We start from the raw sequence: 19969 nt of genomic DNA, 5'->3' as shown, positions 1-19969 counted from the left end.
TAATTGGTCCCACTGATCCTACTCACTCACTGGCATTCCTATCTTTACAGGGTAATTTCTTTTGACTGACATTTCATAAGGAAACAAAAAATAACTTAAAAATACAAAGGAAGAAGGTATCCCAATCAGTGGTTAGAAATACTGCATAAAACAGTTAACGGGTCATTTACTCCGATATCTCATAGTCCTTTCCATGCTAGTGAGAGCTGGAATTGCCAACTACTTTGCATTCTCCATGAAGTATAGTTAAGCTGTGCCTTTATAGGGTTGGGACAAAACTACAAGTGTAAGGGTGATGAGCTGGAACACACATGTTTATTTTGCTTACTTATTCTTTTATGTGGTGGGAAGTGTGGCTGGAGTGCAAGGAATGAAAGCACAGGAGACTGCATGGAAGCGCAGTCTGCAGACAGGATGGCGTTAGTCACAGGATGTCTCTGGCAAGCTGAAGAATCCAGGTGGTGAGGATGCCAGTCCCCAGGAAATGTACACCTGGAAGTGAGGAGCCATGCCTTGAAGGGTACTATGCAAAACATTAGCCCATATGAACTTACAGCTGATATTCCACTTAGTAGTTGTTGTTAAAAATGAAGACAAGAGCAGGTCACAGAGATTTCCTCCAGATTTCATGTAAGTATATAATCTATCACCACACATTTCAAAATCACATGTAACTCTCATATGCTCTGTAATTGGTCAGAAATCATTATTAAGACCACGGAAGAAAAGAACACCACTGCTCAAAGACATTGGGAAGATGAGGCAGGCAGAAGAACCTTGACAGAAATGGCCCCTGCTCTACCTGTCTTTTGAATCAACACAAAACTTTTTCATTCTCATTTTCTCAGAGTCCAGTACAGAAACCTGTGCATGGGCACACAAACTCAAAGACACACTCACATACACACATACACACACACACACACACACACACACAAAACCACACAGTATCTCCCCCAAATAGCCACATTCTTTTATTCGATGATTTAATACATTTTTAATTCAAATAGTCACCACATAGCCTAGGCTCAATATTAAGCATTTTACAAGCAAAGTATTTTACCAATTTTCTTTTCATTTGCCGAAGAGTATAATAAGTGGACTGGTTGAAGGATATACTTCTGTACACAAAAATATCCATCAGTGTATGGAACAGAGTTTAAAGGTAATAAAACCCTAGCATCACAATAAATAGGATGTGTTCCCACAGCACAGCATGCTTTGTCAGGAAGTTGTCAAGTCTATTTTATCAAGGTGCTTTATGATCTTCTGAGCTAGGCTCATATTTCCTCCAGAAGGTTTAAGTTACTAATGAGTGAATCTGAATGTCTACTTTTCTTATGTCGCTTTTTATTTGCATCTCAACAGCAGGGTGAAAGATATGATAATTTAATTATGTTCAAAAGGTATCCATGACTTAACCAATTCTATTGATTTCCCACATCCATATTTTAGGTTAATCTAAGCTCTAGCACCATACAAGAAGAAAATACATGTATTTTGATATCATCTTTGTTCCTCTGGCTATAACAACTCCGTTTAGAAAAATTTAATAAGCTAAAAATAACTGATCTAGGTTGCCATAAAAAAAGAGTATTAAATACCTTTGGTAAAAATAGATATATTTAACAAGATTAGAAAAGCCAACAGTTATAATGTCAAAAGGAGAATATAAAAATGTACACAATAAAACACATGAACCAATTTATAAAGTGAAGATAAGGCCACTCTTCTTTTCAGGTTTGCCTCTTCCAAACCATGAATATAGTTCTCTTCTTTTACATGGCAGAAATTTTAATGAGAAGCATGGAAAATCCAGTCTTTCCTATCAGCATAAGACCAGTTTAATTCCTAGCAACATAGTTCCTCTTTAAAAACCAAGTTTATAGAACACAGAGCATTCTGACATAGCTATCTATCTATCTATATATATATATATGCAAATATAAGGGGAAAAAATCCAGATTTTCTGTGATTTTAGGCCCAGAACATGAAGCTTTAGAGTTAAGCAGGGCACCTCAGGTGTTCACTTTTACAGGTTCTTCTTGAACTGACATTAACCTAAGCCATACCAAGACACTCAAAATACAGAATGCAGGTAGTAGAAAAGGAACATGGCAGCTCTTAACTAGCTAGTGATCTAAAACATTTCACTTTTCCATGTTTGAAGACTTGTTCTCCTGTCTTTTGGGCCTCTTCTCAAAAGCTCTCTTGCATAATTCTTAACTCCATTTGGTGTCTTGTCTTTCAGAACACGCTGTGGATCCTAAAGATGGAAGGTCTTTGAAGCCAACAATCGAGGTTTTGGTTAGAGATAATGTGTAAGTTCTCTAAAACAACCAGCAGCTGCTGGACAGTCCTAGGGAAGGGATGGTGGTGAGGTGCAGCTAGCCTCCCACATTCCCTCGACACACGCAGTCACACTCCTCGTGGTGCTCCAGGGCCACGTCGGTGAGTGATTTATGCAGTCCCCTGACTCCAATTTTTGGCCTCAACTGAAGGACCTGTAAAGAAATATTGTAAGCCTCCTTGAAAAATCAATGTCTGTATATTTGATTTCATATCCAAGTAACAGAAAAGAACCTTGGGGCCTGACAGGAATGTACAAATTTTAATGTTTCCCAGTGAAGACATTAGGTAAACTTTTCCCCATCCCCCAAACCATATGCTCTCATCATTATTTCATAAATGAAAAGACACTTTAATGCCAACAATTTAGAAGCACACTATCACTTTTTTTTTTTACTTATGTAACTACACTAGACAGAATTTCACCTTAAGTATTATGGAGAGCCACTAATGCACAATTTGTTTTTATGTTTGTTAGCTTCTTCCTCTCATTCATTTATTCGCACACTGAGCAAATATTTACACTTCATGCAGTTCACTCAATTCAGGAATAGCGTGGCAAGAAACATGATCAGTCCACAGCTGAGTTTGCTCAATTATGCCACTCATTAATTTCTTGGCTACACTTCAAGTCCTCTATAAACTTGATGAGCTGGATTAGATGTACTTCATAGACATCAGCCTCAGTCACAGCTAACTTTGTGCAGCTGGATCCTACTGTGCAGTGCTAAGGAGGTTTGGCAATCGTAACAATAATGCCTCTATTAAATGAGAGCATTTGCAGTTAGTATTGCTGAGATTCTTAAGGGAAATATAGCAAAGAAGACACCCAAACTAAACATTTCCTGTAATACTGTGACAAAGGAATCTAGCTGTGTATTCTGTTAAAGATTTTTTGAAGTATGTGTGTGATCTGGTTACCTATTCAAGTACAGTTTATTTCTCATAGACATGATAAAGGTTCAAAATTGTGCTGTTTGCATTATGAATAGAGACCAAAGCATATATTAATATGAAATTGTCTAACTTCTCTGCTTTCTGTGTTTGACACAGACAACTTCATGAAACAACTTTGAAAAGCTAGCATTCTTGTAATCCACAAAGACTCAAGTCAAGTCTTATGACTGGTCTACTTGAAGACATAAAAAGAAAAACCAGAGAATGCACACCTCGTTTGGAGTATGTGGCTCTATCAGAGGTTAATTAGCTAACATTTTTGGAATACTTACTGGGTGCCAGGCACAAAAATAATGTTATTACATACTTTAATTCACAAGAATCCCATGAAGTAATTTATAATCATTACCCCTATTTTACACATGATTGAGCAAAGACTTAGACTAAGAGACAGTTGTCATTTGTACCTAGGCCAAATAAGAATAATGAAAATTAGAACTTAGATAATAATTTTATAAAGACTCAAGACTTCTAATCATAGATTCTGCTTATTTAGCAGAGATAAACTTTAGTTATTTAGAGAGATAAACTTAAAAATCTTCTAATAACTATCAGAAATGGTAAACTTTTCAAATTGGTTTTCCCATTGATTACATTTCACAATTCTAGGACAAAAATTACTAAGATTATATTACTTTAATATAAAACTTAACCCAGTGAATACTGAATATCATTTCAGTACTGACTTACTGTTATTGAGTAAATGAGGTGGTATAAAACTGACTAAATTTAAGAGACCAGTTCTATTTCTTATTACACTCCTGCTATAAACTCTTTCTTGAACAAGGCTGAGTAAGGAAAACCCACAGTATTAGCATAGCCAGTGATAATTCCTATCTCTACCTCTATGTTTCCCATTCAGCAAGAACATACAGTATGTATGACAGGTAAAGTTAGAGAGGTTGTCATCTGCCATCCTAATAGTTAGCCTAGGCTGCATACCTTGTTTTCATCCTCATGCTCTACCAAGATGTGTTTGGGGAATAAAAGTCCCCGACATTGTGTGCTGATATTTGTAGAGATTTACAAATGACAGAATAATTTCATAATATTCTAGTACTTTTAAAGAACTGGATAACAAATACTTGTCCATGAAAGGAGATATTATTAATGTTTTCCCTTTTCATTATTTTTCAAAGTTGTAATTTTGGAAGACAGAATTAGGCTTGAAAAATGATAAGTAAGTCCCTGATAATATAAAAGAGGAAAATTTGGTTTTTAAAATGTCAATCATTATACCAGAGAATAAACAACAAAATGGTACAGCTCACAAAACTTTGAGGGGTGGTCCAGAGGGGTAAGTTAGGCCCTGAGCTGAACTCTGTTCTAGTTTGAAGAGGCTCATGTGCTAAACACTTAGTTCACAGTTAGTGGTGACATTTTGGGAGGTGATGGAAACTTTAGAAGATGGGGTCTACCTTCTGAGGAAGACAGGGGTTTGTCATTGGGAATATATTTTCCTCTAGTCCCTTCCTGTATCTTTCTCTCTGATTCTTGACTGCAATCATGTGAGCTGCTCTGCTCTACCACACCCTCCCCACTATGATGTAAGCCAAAATAAGTCTTTCTTCCTTTTAAGTTGTTTATGTCTGGCATTCTGTCACAGGAAAATTGATACCAAAATTTGTATCTGTTACTGTGACAGCCTGACGGTGTAGTTCAGAAGCCTTTACAATTGATTTGTGGAAGGAATTTAGAAATGTTTGAGATGTGAGCTACAGAAGCCTTTCAGTGCTATAAGTAGAGATTACTGGGTGATTCTGGTGAGAGCTCAGAAGACCAGGAATGTGGACAATGGAGGGTAGGCTCATGAGATCTCAGATGGAAATGAGGACTCTATAGGGAATTGGACTAGAGGCCATTCATGTTACACTATAACGAAGAACTTGTTTACATTTTGTCCATATCCTGAGACTTTGTGGGAGACTAACTTTAAAGGTAAAAGACTAAACTGACAGAGGAAATTTCAGTCTCCAGTGTAGCTTTGGGTGACAGGCACATGCCACTGCACTCAGCTATTGGTTCAGATGAAATCTCACTAACATGTTGCCCAGGCTTGCCTTCAACAGTGATCCTCTTGTTCTCTGCATCCCAAGTAGCTAGGATTACAGATTTGAGCCACTGGCACCCAGCTGATAAACTTGTTTTAAAAAGTGTTAAGTCTGGCTTTTATAGCTCTTAGAACAGGGGTCATGAATGCAAGACTTGCTGGCTAAATCAGATACCCAAATCCACTCTGTTTACCAAGTACCTACCTTAAGCAAATAGAAAGTTCAATCATTTTAGGTGGGAAAAGATCAGTGTAGTTCATGATTAAACTCCTTTTATGTCATACTGGGTGACTCTAACATCTGACCAGCCTTTGGGGCATTTTCATTTTAATACTGTCTTGAGAACTACCACACCAAATTTTTCTTCCTGATTAGATCCCAGCTGATGGGGTGGCAGTGAGGCTGGGGCTGTGGGAATTCACTGTGATCATCATAACCGACTGTCTGCCTGAACCTGGAGTAGAGGTTTCGTTCTCAACACAGGGACCTTCAGAAGCAGGTAGTGTGGACATTAATGTAGAACATGATTAATGACAGTAAATAGCTCCATTTTTTTAATACTCAAAAAGACTCCCATCCAGTAACGGTCATGGAATAAGACAGCTAGGAAAAATTTGAGATATTATATTTTACAGAGTCTATGTATCCTGATGACAGTTACAGTCAGATCATGATAGAACTTAGATGGAAACAGAGTCCACTGTCTTTTGGAATACACTGCTCTCCCCTCCCTGACTCTCCCATCCACGATCACAGCATCAGTGAAGGGCAGAAAGACCATGTAATAAAAAGTGCAGTTTGTGAAACTGAAATGTATAAATTATCTAAAATCCAAGGATTTCACTGATGTCTTTACATACATGAAAAATCATTTTTACTAAGCACATATTTGTATTGTTTTATGTGGTACAAAAATTAAAAATAATGAAAGAAAGTCATATGGAAGTGAATTTAGGAATCTTCCTTGAGGAAGGATCATGTCGATACATTTAAACTACCTGGTGCTGCCAGAGAATGTGGGATACGACTGAGAATAATGCAGCACACATAAAAATTGTTATACTTTTTGTTTTGAGATGAGGGGCTTAAACTCTTGGGCCTAAGTGATCCTTTTTTTTCAGTCTCCTAGCAGTTGGGACTGCAAGGATGAACCATCACGCCCAACTCCAATAAAGAAAGGTTTGAGTGTGTAAATTCTTTGGTTCCCAAGGCTCTAAAAAAGTAATGACTACTGACATTTCATTTTATATTTTCTCTGATTCCAGAGAAAAAAAGGTGAGAGGGTGAAGAATCCAAAAAACACTGAACATGCTGTTTGATATGAACGATACCAAGATGGGCATAATTGTGAATATGCACTTTTGGGGTTTATGTGTCCATATTGGGCCAGATATAAAAACAAATGTCAAAGATCCCTTTTCTCTAAATAGACACTGCTTTATCTTTAAGCATGTCTTTATGATATTTTCCTGTCATATTTTGAATAGTTTGAATGTTGAAGAGTTTTACTTATTTTCCTCTCTACCTAAAATTTCCCTTTGAAAGAGAAGTAAAAGCATCACTGATCAGTATGGTATGCTATCAGAGACTGAGCTTCCTACATCTTTAATGTCTGCATTTTAAAACTAAAGGCTCTCATTTTAAAAAAGTGGAAACACAAACGATTTATAAACCCTGCTTATTTCCCCCAAGAATGCTGTATCTTTCCAAACAAATCCATTTCACATTCATTGTTTTTCTGTCAGACCCAAGCAGCTAAGGAAAACAGGTAGACAGTGGTTACCTACCTCATGGTACTTTTTAGTGACTTTGCTGGGGACACATTGACACTCATTGCAGCTGTGCAGACAGCAGGCACAATTTCCTCCACAGCGCTTAACCAGGAGACAACCTGGCCAGAAAATGGTATCTGTTCTCTTTAGCTCTTCCCTTATGGACACTGAGAAGTTACGAGGTGTGCAGCTGTACAATCTTACCTCCTCCTTTAGAAGGTTCAGGTCTACCACTACATGGCATAAAAAAGCAAAGAAAAAATAAGATGTTTGTGTTTTGAGCAAGAATCATTTTATTAAGCTCTTTTCATAAGGAATGCTAGTTCTTTCATGAACAATAACCCAAACAATATTCCTTCTTATTTTAACTATATTGTAAGGCTCTAAAAACTCACAAATTGGACTTTCTATTTCCTAGTAAACAAAGCTTCATTATGACTTAGTGACCAATAAAGAGATGTCATTGTGCAATATTAAGATCAGAGCCAACAAAACAGTTGAGAACTATAATAGGAAACTTTATAGCGAGAATAAGAGCTACACCTTTTAACCTTAGTAAAAAAGCAGACAAGGAGAGCACTGGAGTGAAGAATAAAATGTAAGACTGAATGCTTTGGTTAAAACGTAAACATAATTTTTTTAAAGGATTACAGGTCCATACAATTAATGAAGAGCAACTTATTAAAACACGTTAGCAGGACTTCTTATAATCTTTATGGCTATAAAGATCATAAAATATAAAAAAAAATGAAGAAAATGTATTTTTAAAGAAAGCTAAGTAGATCCTAAGTGAGAAAACTGATGCATTTTATAAGAGAGAGATGTTAGAAAGCACTGTTTCAAATGTATTAGGAATTTTTAAATCCCTAAAATTTCTATTTATAAATTTTGCCTAAATAGATCCCTTCAAATTTACTGTTCCCCTGGTAACAGATGGAAGAAGTGTCTGGTTTTAACCACTGTCTCTATCCTTTTTAGCAAGCTGGTTAACTATGCTGCACTTCTTTTTTAAAAGAATACATACTTGTGAAGACCAAACAAAATATCCTTTCATCAGATGGGTGTAGAAAATCCTCAAAGAACCATTGTTGTTAACTTCAAAATGATACTATCGCAGGAAAATCACAAAAAATAGCTTCATGTTTATTATGAATTTATACATAACACACAGATAGTAGTTAATTATTGGGGCTAATGTTTCTAATATAATTTTAATTTCTGCTTTTTGGCTCTGCCTGCTTTTTTTCCCCTTAGAAATAGTCAAATAAAGCAATTCCAATGAAATTTAAGTACCTCAATCAGATCACATATATTCCTTCAGGGTTCTTTTGCTTTTCTCTCAAAGTTTTTCTTTTAAAAATTTAGGAAAATTATCTAAAACATAGTGAATTCAGTTAATATCTTTACACTACTATTCAAACTAGTATAAACAAATTGAAAGAATTTTCTGGGTTAAAGATGACTTTAAATAATAATCATTATGAAAATCCAATTGTAAAAATCAACCATTACTATTTTATAACTTTAAAATGTGAAGCCCATTAAGAATCAAATGCTTGTTTCCTTGGCTTTGTTATACTTACATATGTGATATTTTCTGAATTGTCAAATGGGGACATTTTTCATATTTTTCAGAAATATGTTATACAACTAATCATATATAATTGTAAACTATAAATATGTCAACTATATGATCAAAACACTAGATGAAATATAGGAAAGCACCAAGGTAAGGCTAAATCAATGGATCCATTTCAACAATGTAGTTAGCTGAAAAATTTGCTTCCAACTCCATCAAAATCACAGTTTTAACACTCAATGATGTCCTTTTTTCTGAAAATGTTCTTGTGAAATATCTCAAAGAAAATGAGTTCACTCTTTCAGATATTCCGTAAAGAGTATGTATCTGTAGCAAAATTAATGGGATGATGTCACATATTTTACTTAAACTTCATTTTGCTAAATTAACAGCATATATGTACATTTCTATTTGAGTGATAAAGTCATATATGATTTTTCTTAGATCTTTTCTGTAGAACATAATATCTGGATGAGAAGGGAGAAAACTTATGCACAAACACAATAGCTGGTTGCCACAATTTTCAATGCCTACTTAAGATTTATATATCTTCACAAAGTGAATGAAGCGCTTAGCTTTCAAAGGATATTCACCCACCCCAGTTTAAACACCCTATTTCAAGAAACTAGAAAAAGAGAGTGCACATGTTCTCTTTAAAGTGTTTACTTAACCACAATAAAGGCCAGATAGATTTCCCAAGTGAACTACGTTCTGATACCTACTACAATGTGAAAATTTAAACACGCTTTCAACTTAACTCCACTCATTTATCATGTTTGACACAGAAGTCAAAAGCCCCCCTCTTTTTTAGTACTAGTTAAGCCTGACTTAGAAAGTACATTATTTTCTTTTTTCTGCAGTAGCAACATATGAAAGAAAACTTTGAGCCAGAGGAAGAAACAGAAAGAAAAGAAGCTGAAACACATGGCTGCAGACCATACTGGGCTGAAAAGACAATTAAGGAATTTAAATTGCACATCATCTTTTAAAGTCATGCTTCCTACTCCTAAGGCTTCAAACTCATATAAGCCTTATTAAAACAAGTTATGGGACCATAATCTTGTATCAGAAAATCTCCATATATTCTGCAGAATTTCCAGGAGTAAAGAAAAGAAAGAGACAAGGAAGGAAGGAAAGAAGGAAGGAAGGAAGGAAAGATGGAAGGAGGGAGGGAAGAATAGAAAAAAAGGACATTATGCCTGAAGGCATATTTTTAATAGCTTAACTACAGTATTAAGGCAGTTTGCTTCCATAAAATGTTTGTGAAGTAAAATCCAGCCTCGGATTCTTTTTATTTTTCCTAATTACATCCTGAGATAGTACATGTGCTAGTTTGCCTTTTTAAAGAATAAAGATTGAAACATCACCAATCAAAGTCATTGTGATCTTATTACTAATTTCATCAACACTGTGATGCTTACCAAGAAAGATAATACTGACACAAAATTATGGCCACATTTTACTTTGTTAGTTGTTCATTCTTTTAAGATATGCAATCCAAGGATATTGTATTACCATAATGCAGTCTGAGGGTGGTCTTTCTAAAATGAATGTGGTAACATTGTGATATGTTTATTCTACGGAAAATCTATTTTCATGTCTAATTAGAAGCTTTTAAAAGTTTTACTCCTTGTTCCTTTGTGAGGGGAGTTGGTTTTGTCTATATAGATGTTATCCCACACCTGCATTTTAGTTTATGTAAAGTTCCAAAAATATACACTGCTTTTCTCACACTTACTGTGTGCTTAAAAAGTTAATAGTTTTTGGCAAAATGCTAAGGGCTTCAATTTTGAAGGTGTTAAATGAATACTTGAAAGATATGGTTCAGAGTTGGATGCTTTTAAATACATGCTAGCCTCTGGCCAAATTTTTGAGCAGCAGGCATACAGATTCAGCATAAAAGCAAGGCTAGAAAGGAGGATTTTAGGCTGGAATCCAGAAATCAGATGTCTAAAACTTAGATCTGAGCTTAGAACCCATTTCACTCCCTGCTTCTCACATGATAATCTACTTCGCATTTGCTAACAAGGGCCCTATTCATGGGTGTTTCAGCTACTCCTGCAGATCTGCATCTTCCTGTTCCTAAGTGGGAGGGCAGGGAAGTGCTGCTGGTATGTTAGCCATCAAGTTATTCATCATCAAGGACGAATCTTATAAATATGTAACAGTGTTCAACATCTGGACAGGATTCGGCTGCTCATCCACTTGAACACAGATTTCAAATTTTGCCAAAAGGAAACCACGTCTGTTGGCACAGAAAAATACCACAATTGGGCAAGTCTGAACATGACCCTGCTGAGATGCTCATGATCCAACAAGGCTGCAAATCAGCGTAAGAAAGGGCGGGAATCAGATTTCTTTCTGTCAAGATTTAGAACAAGTCTGCTGCAATTTGCCTCTGTGAATGGCTCAAAGTACCTACACTTTGTTCCTTCTTCCACATAAATTCTCCAGACTGTCACTCCATTTTCTAAAGTGACCCTTGGATGGATTTCAATGTTTCTGACAGACTGAAACAGATTTTTTGAATGCATTATAATTATAATTATCCAGTTACTTCCATTACATTTTCATTTGTGTCTGATATGGATGCATCCCAATTCTAACGTTATTAGGAAATTTTGCTAATCTTATAGAGAACTCAGTTAACATTATTTCTACTTTTTTGATGATGTGGAATGAGGTTTAGTTATCAGCACTTTCATTCTCACAAGGTGATCTGCCCATTTGGTCAAAATGATCATTTCTAAAGCAAATTTACACAGAAAAAAAAAAATCTCATGGTGTGCTTTCCTTTAAATTATTGATTTCTTGCTATGAGTCCTACCTTGGAAACTTCTAATCATATTTTATGTTGGTCCATTGCTACTTTCCATATATTATTATTGCTCAGGCAATGTAAATGGATATAACCCTGACCTGAGGAGATATAATAATGATTTTTATAGAGTATTCCCCTTTTGTAGACCTGGCTTTGCAGCTACAATTATTTCTTTTGAATCTTGAAATAATGTGCTCCAAATGTAGACTGTAGTAAGCAATGATTCTTGTGAAAAGGAATGGGCTACTTCATCAGAATGATATTTTAGAAGATAAGAAATGACAGGAATTTTTAGCAGACATATCTCTTGTAATTTTCCAAACCTGGGTTATAATTGATTCTTTAGATCAATATTCTTATTTAATAAGTAATTCTGCTCTGCTATAATTTTCCAAACCTGGGTTATAATTGATTCCTTCAACCTATATTTTTCTTTAATAAGTAATTCTGTTTAAATGATAAGAAAATGGATTTTTTGAATGTTAAACTCTCCCTTTAAGGATCTGAAACATTAGCTGCTAAGAAAGTTAATGATGTTCTAATCTATACAGGGAACTTACCTCTGGATTTTCTTCCAAAAACAAAAGCCTTGCCAAGGAGTTGCCAGGTTGGCCTATACAGATCTTCCAAGTCCAGCTGCCATCTATCAGGCTCGAGGTACCGAATAAGATCTTCCAAGGTACTAAAGGCAGTAACAGCGTTATTAAGCAGGTCCAGTGGCAAAGCTGAAGGGGGCAGTACTGAAGGGCTCACAGCTTCTGTGACTTGCTGAAAGTAAAACAGATTCTCTGTTAAATGCTTTAAAAATGACAATGTACTCCTCCAGTTATTCACCAAGTGGAGACTAAGGCTGAAAACACATGGGAATTGAAGCAACATTTAATCCAAGTTAGAAGTAGTTACTTTGCAAAGACTTCATACAGCTGGATTCTGATAGATGTTCTAAAGAACAAGAAAGATACCAGTTTCTATTACAGTAAATCATGGTGGATATCTTTCACTTACATAAAGAATTGAAAATACCTCAACCGTTCAATTATAGACTTAAGAAGGAAGCAATAATGCAGTTTGCTAACTTTTATTTTGTTTTCCATTTTTGCCAACTTAGAAAATAGCCTGGTACCTATATAAGTTCATGACATATGAGTTAAAAGTTTAATATAGGGTAGGGCTTGATGATACATGCCTGTAATCCGATATGTAGGTGGCAGAAATAAGAAGATCATGGTTAGAAGCAATAAGGGCAAAAGTTTGTGAGACCCTGTCTCAACAAACAAAGTTGGCGTGGTGGTAAACGTCTATAATTTGAGCTACACAGAGGCAGAGGTAGGAGGATCACTGTCCAAGGCCAGCCTGGGCAAAAATGTAAAACCCAACTTGAAAAGTAAACTAAAGTGAAAAGGGCTAGGGTCATGACTTAAGTAGTAGAGTGCTTACATAGAAAGAAAGTGTGAGGCTCTGAGAACAAAATGTAGGTAAAAAATCTTTGACACTGGAAAGGAACTTGTTAATCAAGATAGAAAACACCCACATCATGAGATCAGCCTAAAAAATTTGCTTGCAGTATATCTTAACATAAAAATTTAACAAACAAGATTTAGAGACATGAGGCACATTGGGAGAGCAACTTGACAAACTATATGGTTGTCACAGGATTAGTATCCAGAATATATATATATAAAAATTCATATGAAACAAAGCGAGACTTATTTCACGTATAAAAGGGTAATAATATTTCATGTAAATGAGATTAGAAGAACTCAGAAATGGATTGCTGAGGTGGTGAGGAACCAAATCTGCTTGCAGGAGTGAGGGTGATACTGTCCTATCATTGCTCTCACTCAGGACTCGGGGTACAGTGAGCTATACATTATCCTATCATTCTTTCAAACAAAGCACTGGAAGCAACCTACATGCCCATGTATGGGGGGCTGGATTTAAACATCATCAAACTAAATAGCAAGTAACAAAATATGACAGTGATTTCAATAAAGGTGGGAAAAATTTACTAGTCTTTATCTGGAGTGTTTAAAAATCGGTAACAATCACCCTTCTTCTCAATTGTTAATGTGAACCACATGTGGGGAATAGCAGATTAGAGTTAAAATTGAAACAGGCAAAAATATATACATGAACAAGGCACCTTATCAATAAAAACAAAGCCATTTATTTAAATAAATAAGGGAAGAAGAGTATAAATAAAGCATTTATGTTGATTGATGTTCCTTTATAGTAGCATTTATAAGAACAAAAAGCTGGGGAAATATAAATTTGTAATAATGAAATAGTTTATTTTATACTGCATCAAAAATGGAACAGTAGGCTGTTATTCAAAATTATTAACAAGAGATGATGAAAAAGCAAGCTACATAAAAATTTTAATATCTCATGATTCCAATAGGCACACACTGAAACACAACAAAAAATTAAAAGTGCCTTTAACAGTTGAGAGAGCTCCTTTATGGCTTAAATGGGAATGGATCATTTTCATTCTCTATCCATATCCCAATTTTTTTTCCAACAGTTTCTATAATAACCATGGTTTTCTTTTGGAAATCAGATGAAAACAATGACATTTATTATCATAAAACTCATCACAGCAGCTCTTCCTTCTCATTCTCATTACTGGGCTCCTAGACGGGAAACTAAAATGCACACGCCTATGTTCCTGCTTCCAACCTTGTCTCCTCGCTTTCACTCTTTGCTCTTCTACTCTGCGCTGCAAAACCTCGGGTTAATCTAAATTAAGACATCACTGACCTTATGATGAATGTGGATAAATGCCTGTGGGCTTTCTCATCTGGAAGATGAAATCCAAATTCCTTACCCGGCATCCTGGCCCCCACAATCTCACCTCCGCTTACCTTCCCATCTAATCCCCTACTCATCGGAGACATGCACATTTTGTTCCCATCAATCCAGACTCTTCACTAACTACCACACATGTCATATTCATCAAATTTGTGCCTCCACCTATGCTAAGTGCTGCCCTCATCCCCCATGTGCAAAACTCTCTCCCTCCCGTTGATCCACATAATAAATCTTTACCATTTATAATGGTCTTTTAAAATACCATTCATCCATGAAGCCATCCACAACAGCAGGGTCATTGCTGTACCGCTTATCTCAGCTGTGGCCATTTGAAAACAACTCTGTGCATTGCCTATGGGCACCTGGCTTGAGGAGCAGAATCTGCTCTGTAAGCTGAAAAAAGGAGCCCCTTCTTGTGGGCAGGGAAAGCCCTTGCTGGGACTCAGTGCTTTGTGGGTACAGCAGTAATACCCATGGCCACCACCACCAAGGGATGTTCTAAGAGAGCATGATCAGCTGAAATGTATGTGGCTGCCTTGGGCCAACAATGATTTCATTCTTATTTTAAAGGTCTAATTTCAATAATGTCTAGGATCTGGCTAAAATAGATCTTTTCCAATGATTTTGTTCATTTGCTCCACCAGTTAGATTGTTGAACTAAATTTAATGTTTTTATTTACTCAATGATTTCTTTTTTTTTTTTTTTGTAATTGTCCATGGAACACAAACTTGCTTTGGTAGAGAGTATAAAATGATTTATTGCAAACGTAAATAATCAACAACCTAACAAAAGTTTTCATTTTCAGTTTAATCAACTGGTTTATATCTATTAGATATAGAATATGAAAAGGTTAATGCAATATTGTTTTGCAAATTTTTAAAATCTAAGACAAAATGTATATATTTTTAGGAAGTAACAGTTAAGAGGTCAGTACTTCTTGAATGATAACTGAACATTTCTTATGATAATGATGACATAAAGTATACAGAAACTTTACAGTCTATACACAGAAAGAAAATGGCTGCTACAAGAATCATACAAAAAGTATACATTATCAACTAAAGGTGTCAGATTGCAGATGTATGTTTTAGGCATTAAATAATTTTTTTAGCCTATATGTAGTTATCCTATTATCCAGCAATGAGTTGGTTTGGTTTGTTTCCAAGTCTGAATAGTTTTCCTTTTGAGGCAATAAAACAATACAACTAGATCAATACTGTGGAGATAAAGTCCACAATGTTAATATAAAAGAAAGAAACAAAAAATACTTCTAATCTTGGGTTCAATGAAGTATCAGTCTATCAGTTCCCTCAAGGTAAGGAAAGGCATGTTGCATACATACATATGCATGTATATATCTGTTGATGTGAAAACCTCCAACTTTTAAATATTTAGATTAAAATAAGTTAAAATTTAAAAGATGTTCCACCAATCTCTTCTCCCACCAAACAAACAAACAACCAGTAAGGAGAATTAGCACCACTGCCCCCAGACAAAAAAGAAGTGATCCTCAGGCAGGACAGAGGAAGTGGTGCTTCTATGTAATTGTCTTCAGGGGACTGTCACCACCCATGGGTTCAAGAAACAGTCAAGCCCTTAATTCTGCAAGTTCTGCTTTTCCAAGTGGGTTATAGGGACTAGGTGTGGGAGTGTGGTGGGGGCAATGGAAAAAAGTCAGAGGAAAAAGTGCACTGTAATTTTTAAAGTTTTTATTTTCCTTTTACAAAATGTTACTGTTTAGTACAGACTAACAGCTTCTCCCCTCCATATAGTGCATAGAAAATTCTAAGAAAACTTTGATAATTAAGATAACTTTTTAATTAGGATGCTAAGTCACTAAGCATATGCATTGAGTTGGATTTTCATATTCCCTACATCCTATTTCTTTTAAGTTATGAGTTCCTTTCAGACAATTTAGTGGATGACAATGTACAACACTGGAAAGCAGAGTTTCCTCTTGTTCTATGATATGAATGACAAAAAAACATGTCATGTCAGTAAGCCAGAGAACAGTGCTTCTGCTCTTTGACCTCAGCAGCGGTGACACCAAGTGGTGATCTTTCCCCTAAGTCCTTTCAAGTGTATTACTTTGTAAGGATACATCATCCAAGAGCAGAAAAGAGACTTGATACATTCATGCAATGAAGTATTCTGTCAAACAATGCATTTCTAAAGTACATGGGGTTTTTCTTATACAGAAGGAAGTCTTTTACATTCTAAGGATAAGCTGCTCTGAAAGCTAACATGAGATATGCAAAGAGCTCTGATCAGAAGGCAAGGAGCCTGAATCCACATTCTGCAGCTGGTTGCATTTAGGAAAGAGACGGGTCAACACTGTAACCTCACTGTGCCTCAATTTTCTCCTCTGTAAAACACAGCACCTCAGTTAAGTGACTTTCTATTTTCTTTTCAATATTTATTTATTTACATGACCTTTTTTACACTCCTGTCTTTTTAAGTTTTAAGTGTGAAGATCTGTATGTCAGATATGAGAGGGTCCAACGCAGATTCAACAGAATTACAGGGTACTACATAGTAAGATTGTGATGATGCTTAGTGTTTTCTCATTCTCTCTCTCTATTTGTGTGTTTTTCCTCTTTTCAGTCTTCTCTATTGCATTAGATTATTAGTGAGTGTTGGGAAACACTGCCCTAGAGTATAACTAACAGTTCATATAGCTGTATGTTGAGCACATTCAAGTTTACTCTGCCCTTGAAAAATTCAAATATCTTAGAAAGGCATTTCTAGTTTGTGACTAGAATCTGTGTGATCTTAAAAGCCAGAAGGAAAAAAGTCCCTGCTTAGAGAATTAATATAAAAAACATTCATATGTATACAGATACACCCTGTGTTCTAGGATGAACTGTACCCACCCACAATTCCCATATATAAGTCCCAGTCCCACCCCCAATCTCAGAATCTGCCTGTATTTGGAGATTGAGTCTTAAAAGAAATTAAGTTGAAATAAGGTCATTATGGTGGATCCTAAACCAATATGATTGGGATCTTTATTAGAAGTCATTTAATTTGGGGATGTAGACCAGTGGCAGAGCACTTTCTTACCAGCCTGAGGTCCTGGGTCCTTCTGAGACAGGAAGACCAGCATCTACAAGACGATTAATAGAAAGTTTGATCCCAAACATCTGATGTGAGAAGTTTGATCCTAAACTTCTCAGAAAACAAATTTCTGTAGTATAAGCTACCCATTCTGTGGAAGTTTCTTAAGTAGCCCTAGGAAATTAATATATTGTACTCAGCTTTTTAATTTATTAACTAGTGTAGTAGCAAACAAAGGTTATTATTATTATTATACGCTGTCCATCAAATCACCTAACAAACATTTATTAAAAACTTGTGAGAGCTTGTTTGGAGGTTCTAGCAGGGGAGCGCAGCTACTTGTATACCCTTGATGGAAGAACGGTTCGGTCCTCCTCTATCGGGGATGGTCGTCCTTTTCCACCGAGCACGCAGCTTCTGGAGGGACGCACATGGAGCGGTGAGGGAGGAAGGGGACACCCGCCTAGCCAGCCAGATCAGCCGAATCAACCCTGGCAATCAATGGGGTGACAGATATCGCAGCCAGATAGAACGAAATGTTATCATTCGCTGGTAAATGGATGGAATTGGAGAACATCATTCTGAGTGAGGTTAGCCTGGCCCAAAAGACCAAAAATCTTATGTTCTCCCTCATATGTGGACATTAGATCAAGGGCAAACACACAATGGGATTGGACTTTGAGCACATGATAAAAACGAGAGCACACAAGGGAGGGGTGAGGATAGGTAAGACACCTAAAAAATTAGCTAGCATTTGTTGCCCTTAACGCAGAGAAACTAAAGCAGATACCTTAAAAGCAACTGAGGCCAATAGGAAAAGGGGACCAGGAACTAGAGAAAAGGTGAGATCAAAAAGAATTAGCCTAGAAGGTGTAACACATGCACAGGAAATTAATGTGAGTCAACTCCCTGTATAGCTATCCTTATCTCAACCAGCAAAAACCCTTGTTCCTTCCTATTATTGCTTATACTCTCTCTTCAACAAAATTAGAGATATAGGCAAAATAGTTTCTGCTGGGTATTGAGGGGGTGGGGGGGAGAGGGAGGGGGCAGACTGGGTGGTAAGGGAGGGGGTGGGGGCAGGGGGGAGAAATGACCCAAGCCTTGTATGCACATATGAATAATAAAATAAATAAAAAAAAAACTTGTGAGGTGAGTACTGGGAACAGAATATTCCAAAAGCTTTGTCCCTTTGAACCTCACCTTTTCCGAGCCATGTGTCCTGCATCCTAGAAGATTTTTCTCTTGCCAAAACAAAGCCAAAAGGAGAATTTGCTATTATGAATCACATAAGTAACCAAATAAATCACACAAATCCTGGTGAGTGTGGATCATAAAATGTGAACTTGGTAGGAACAGATAACAGAAAAACAACCATATTTCCACTTTTATTATTGAAAAGAATGTGGCAGCCTCTGAGGTTAGACACAGCAAAAGTTGTAAGATACTCGTCAGTGTGATGAGATCAAGACAAGTCTGGCTGCAAAAGTTGGTTTCCTTATTGACTTCTCTAGTGTGACTTTTCAAAGTCAGTATTTTAGTGTCCCATACTTTATTATGGCTTTATAATATTTGTTTTATGCATCTATATTCAATTTTTCTCTTTTGTAGAAGAGCTGCCAACCTATTTGGGATAGTACAATCTGAACTGCTTATACTTTCACAATATAGAGTTGCTGATCTTTGAAAAAACACAGCTTGTCATTTCCTTAGGAATTTTGTGGCAAGTGCGATTTTAAAAGTACAACATTTACAAAGAAGCTTCCTTGGACAAATACACATACAAATGTTTACCTTGAGCAGCATAGCAACCAGTGCAAAACTTTTAGGGCCTGCAAAGATTTATGTTACAGCTTTCTCAGTCAACTGCATGGAGCATATTTCAAACTGATAAGGCTTTCACTTCATTCATACCTAACACAGGGTTAGGAATGCAGATTAGGCTTTATTGTTGTAGTTAGAAAATAAAGCAATAAAATAGTCAGGTGTTGTAGAAGGAGGAACATAGATGTTAAAAGCTGGGCACAATGAAGTCACATCCCAGCTATTCCTGAGGCAGAAGCACTGCTTGGGTACAGAAGTTCAAGGCCAGCCTGAGCAACATAGGAGACTTCATCACAGAAAGAACTAAAAAGCTGAGCTTGTGTAACACCACTTCTTAAAGGTGTCTGAGATCCCATTAGCATAATGTCAGCCTAATAAATTGTACAGAAGTCTGGCTTTAAGAGCTTAAGCAGCAGACGGGGCATCCAGACAAACCTGCCTGCCAGGAACAACTGACAGGCGGTTCTGGAATGACACAAGAATGTCCTGGAACAATTCATTTAAACATGCTTCTTTGTCTTCCCCCTTGTTCTTATCTGAATTCATCCAAAAAGTTATCTGGGTTTTGTTTTAAATTTATTTTTAAGCCAGAAAAGCAGAGCAAATGCTTGCATTCCTAGTCAGGAACAGATGTTTTAATGCTGTGTGGGGAATGGAGATTATATATTTAAGTGAGAAATCCTAGGGAAGGTGGCCAAGTGTGCTCATATCACATCTCACTTTGGAGAGGGTCTTATTAAAAGGGCA

At 36.4% G+C, this 19969-nt stretch overlaps 1 protein-coding gene across 3 annotated transcripts in view; it reads right to left on the bottom strand.

Moving 5' to 3' along the window:
* Positions 1–961: 961 nt before the first annotated feature.
* The window catches only part of Pdgfc (platelet derived growth factor C), a 186056-nt gene continuing 167048 nt past the window's right edge, over positions 962–19969 (bottom strand). For all 3 annotated transcript variants that reach the window (XM_074041760.1, XM_020187124.2, XM_074041761.1), the window contains 3 exons: positions 12090–12297; positions 7145–7362; positions 962–2504 (listed from right to left, as the gene is read on the bottom strand). In XM_074041760.1, the coding sequence (XP_073897861.1) occupies positions 2388–2504; positions 7145–7362; positions 12090–12297 (543 nt within the window). In that variant the 3' untranslated portion in view covers positions 962–2387. The remainder of the gene's footprint in view (positions 2505–7144; positions 7363–12089; positions 12298–19969) is intronic.

Source organism: Castor canadensis, chromosome 9, assembly GCF_047511655.1.
Source record: "Castor canadensis chromosome 9, mCasCan1.hap1v2, whole genome shotgun sequence".
NCBI lineage: Eukaryota > Metazoa > Chordata > Mammalia > Rodentia > Castoridae > Castor > Castor canadensis.
The sequence above is the reverse complement of the archived record's forward strand: the minus strand, read 5'-3'. Positions and strand labels throughout refer to the sequence as shown.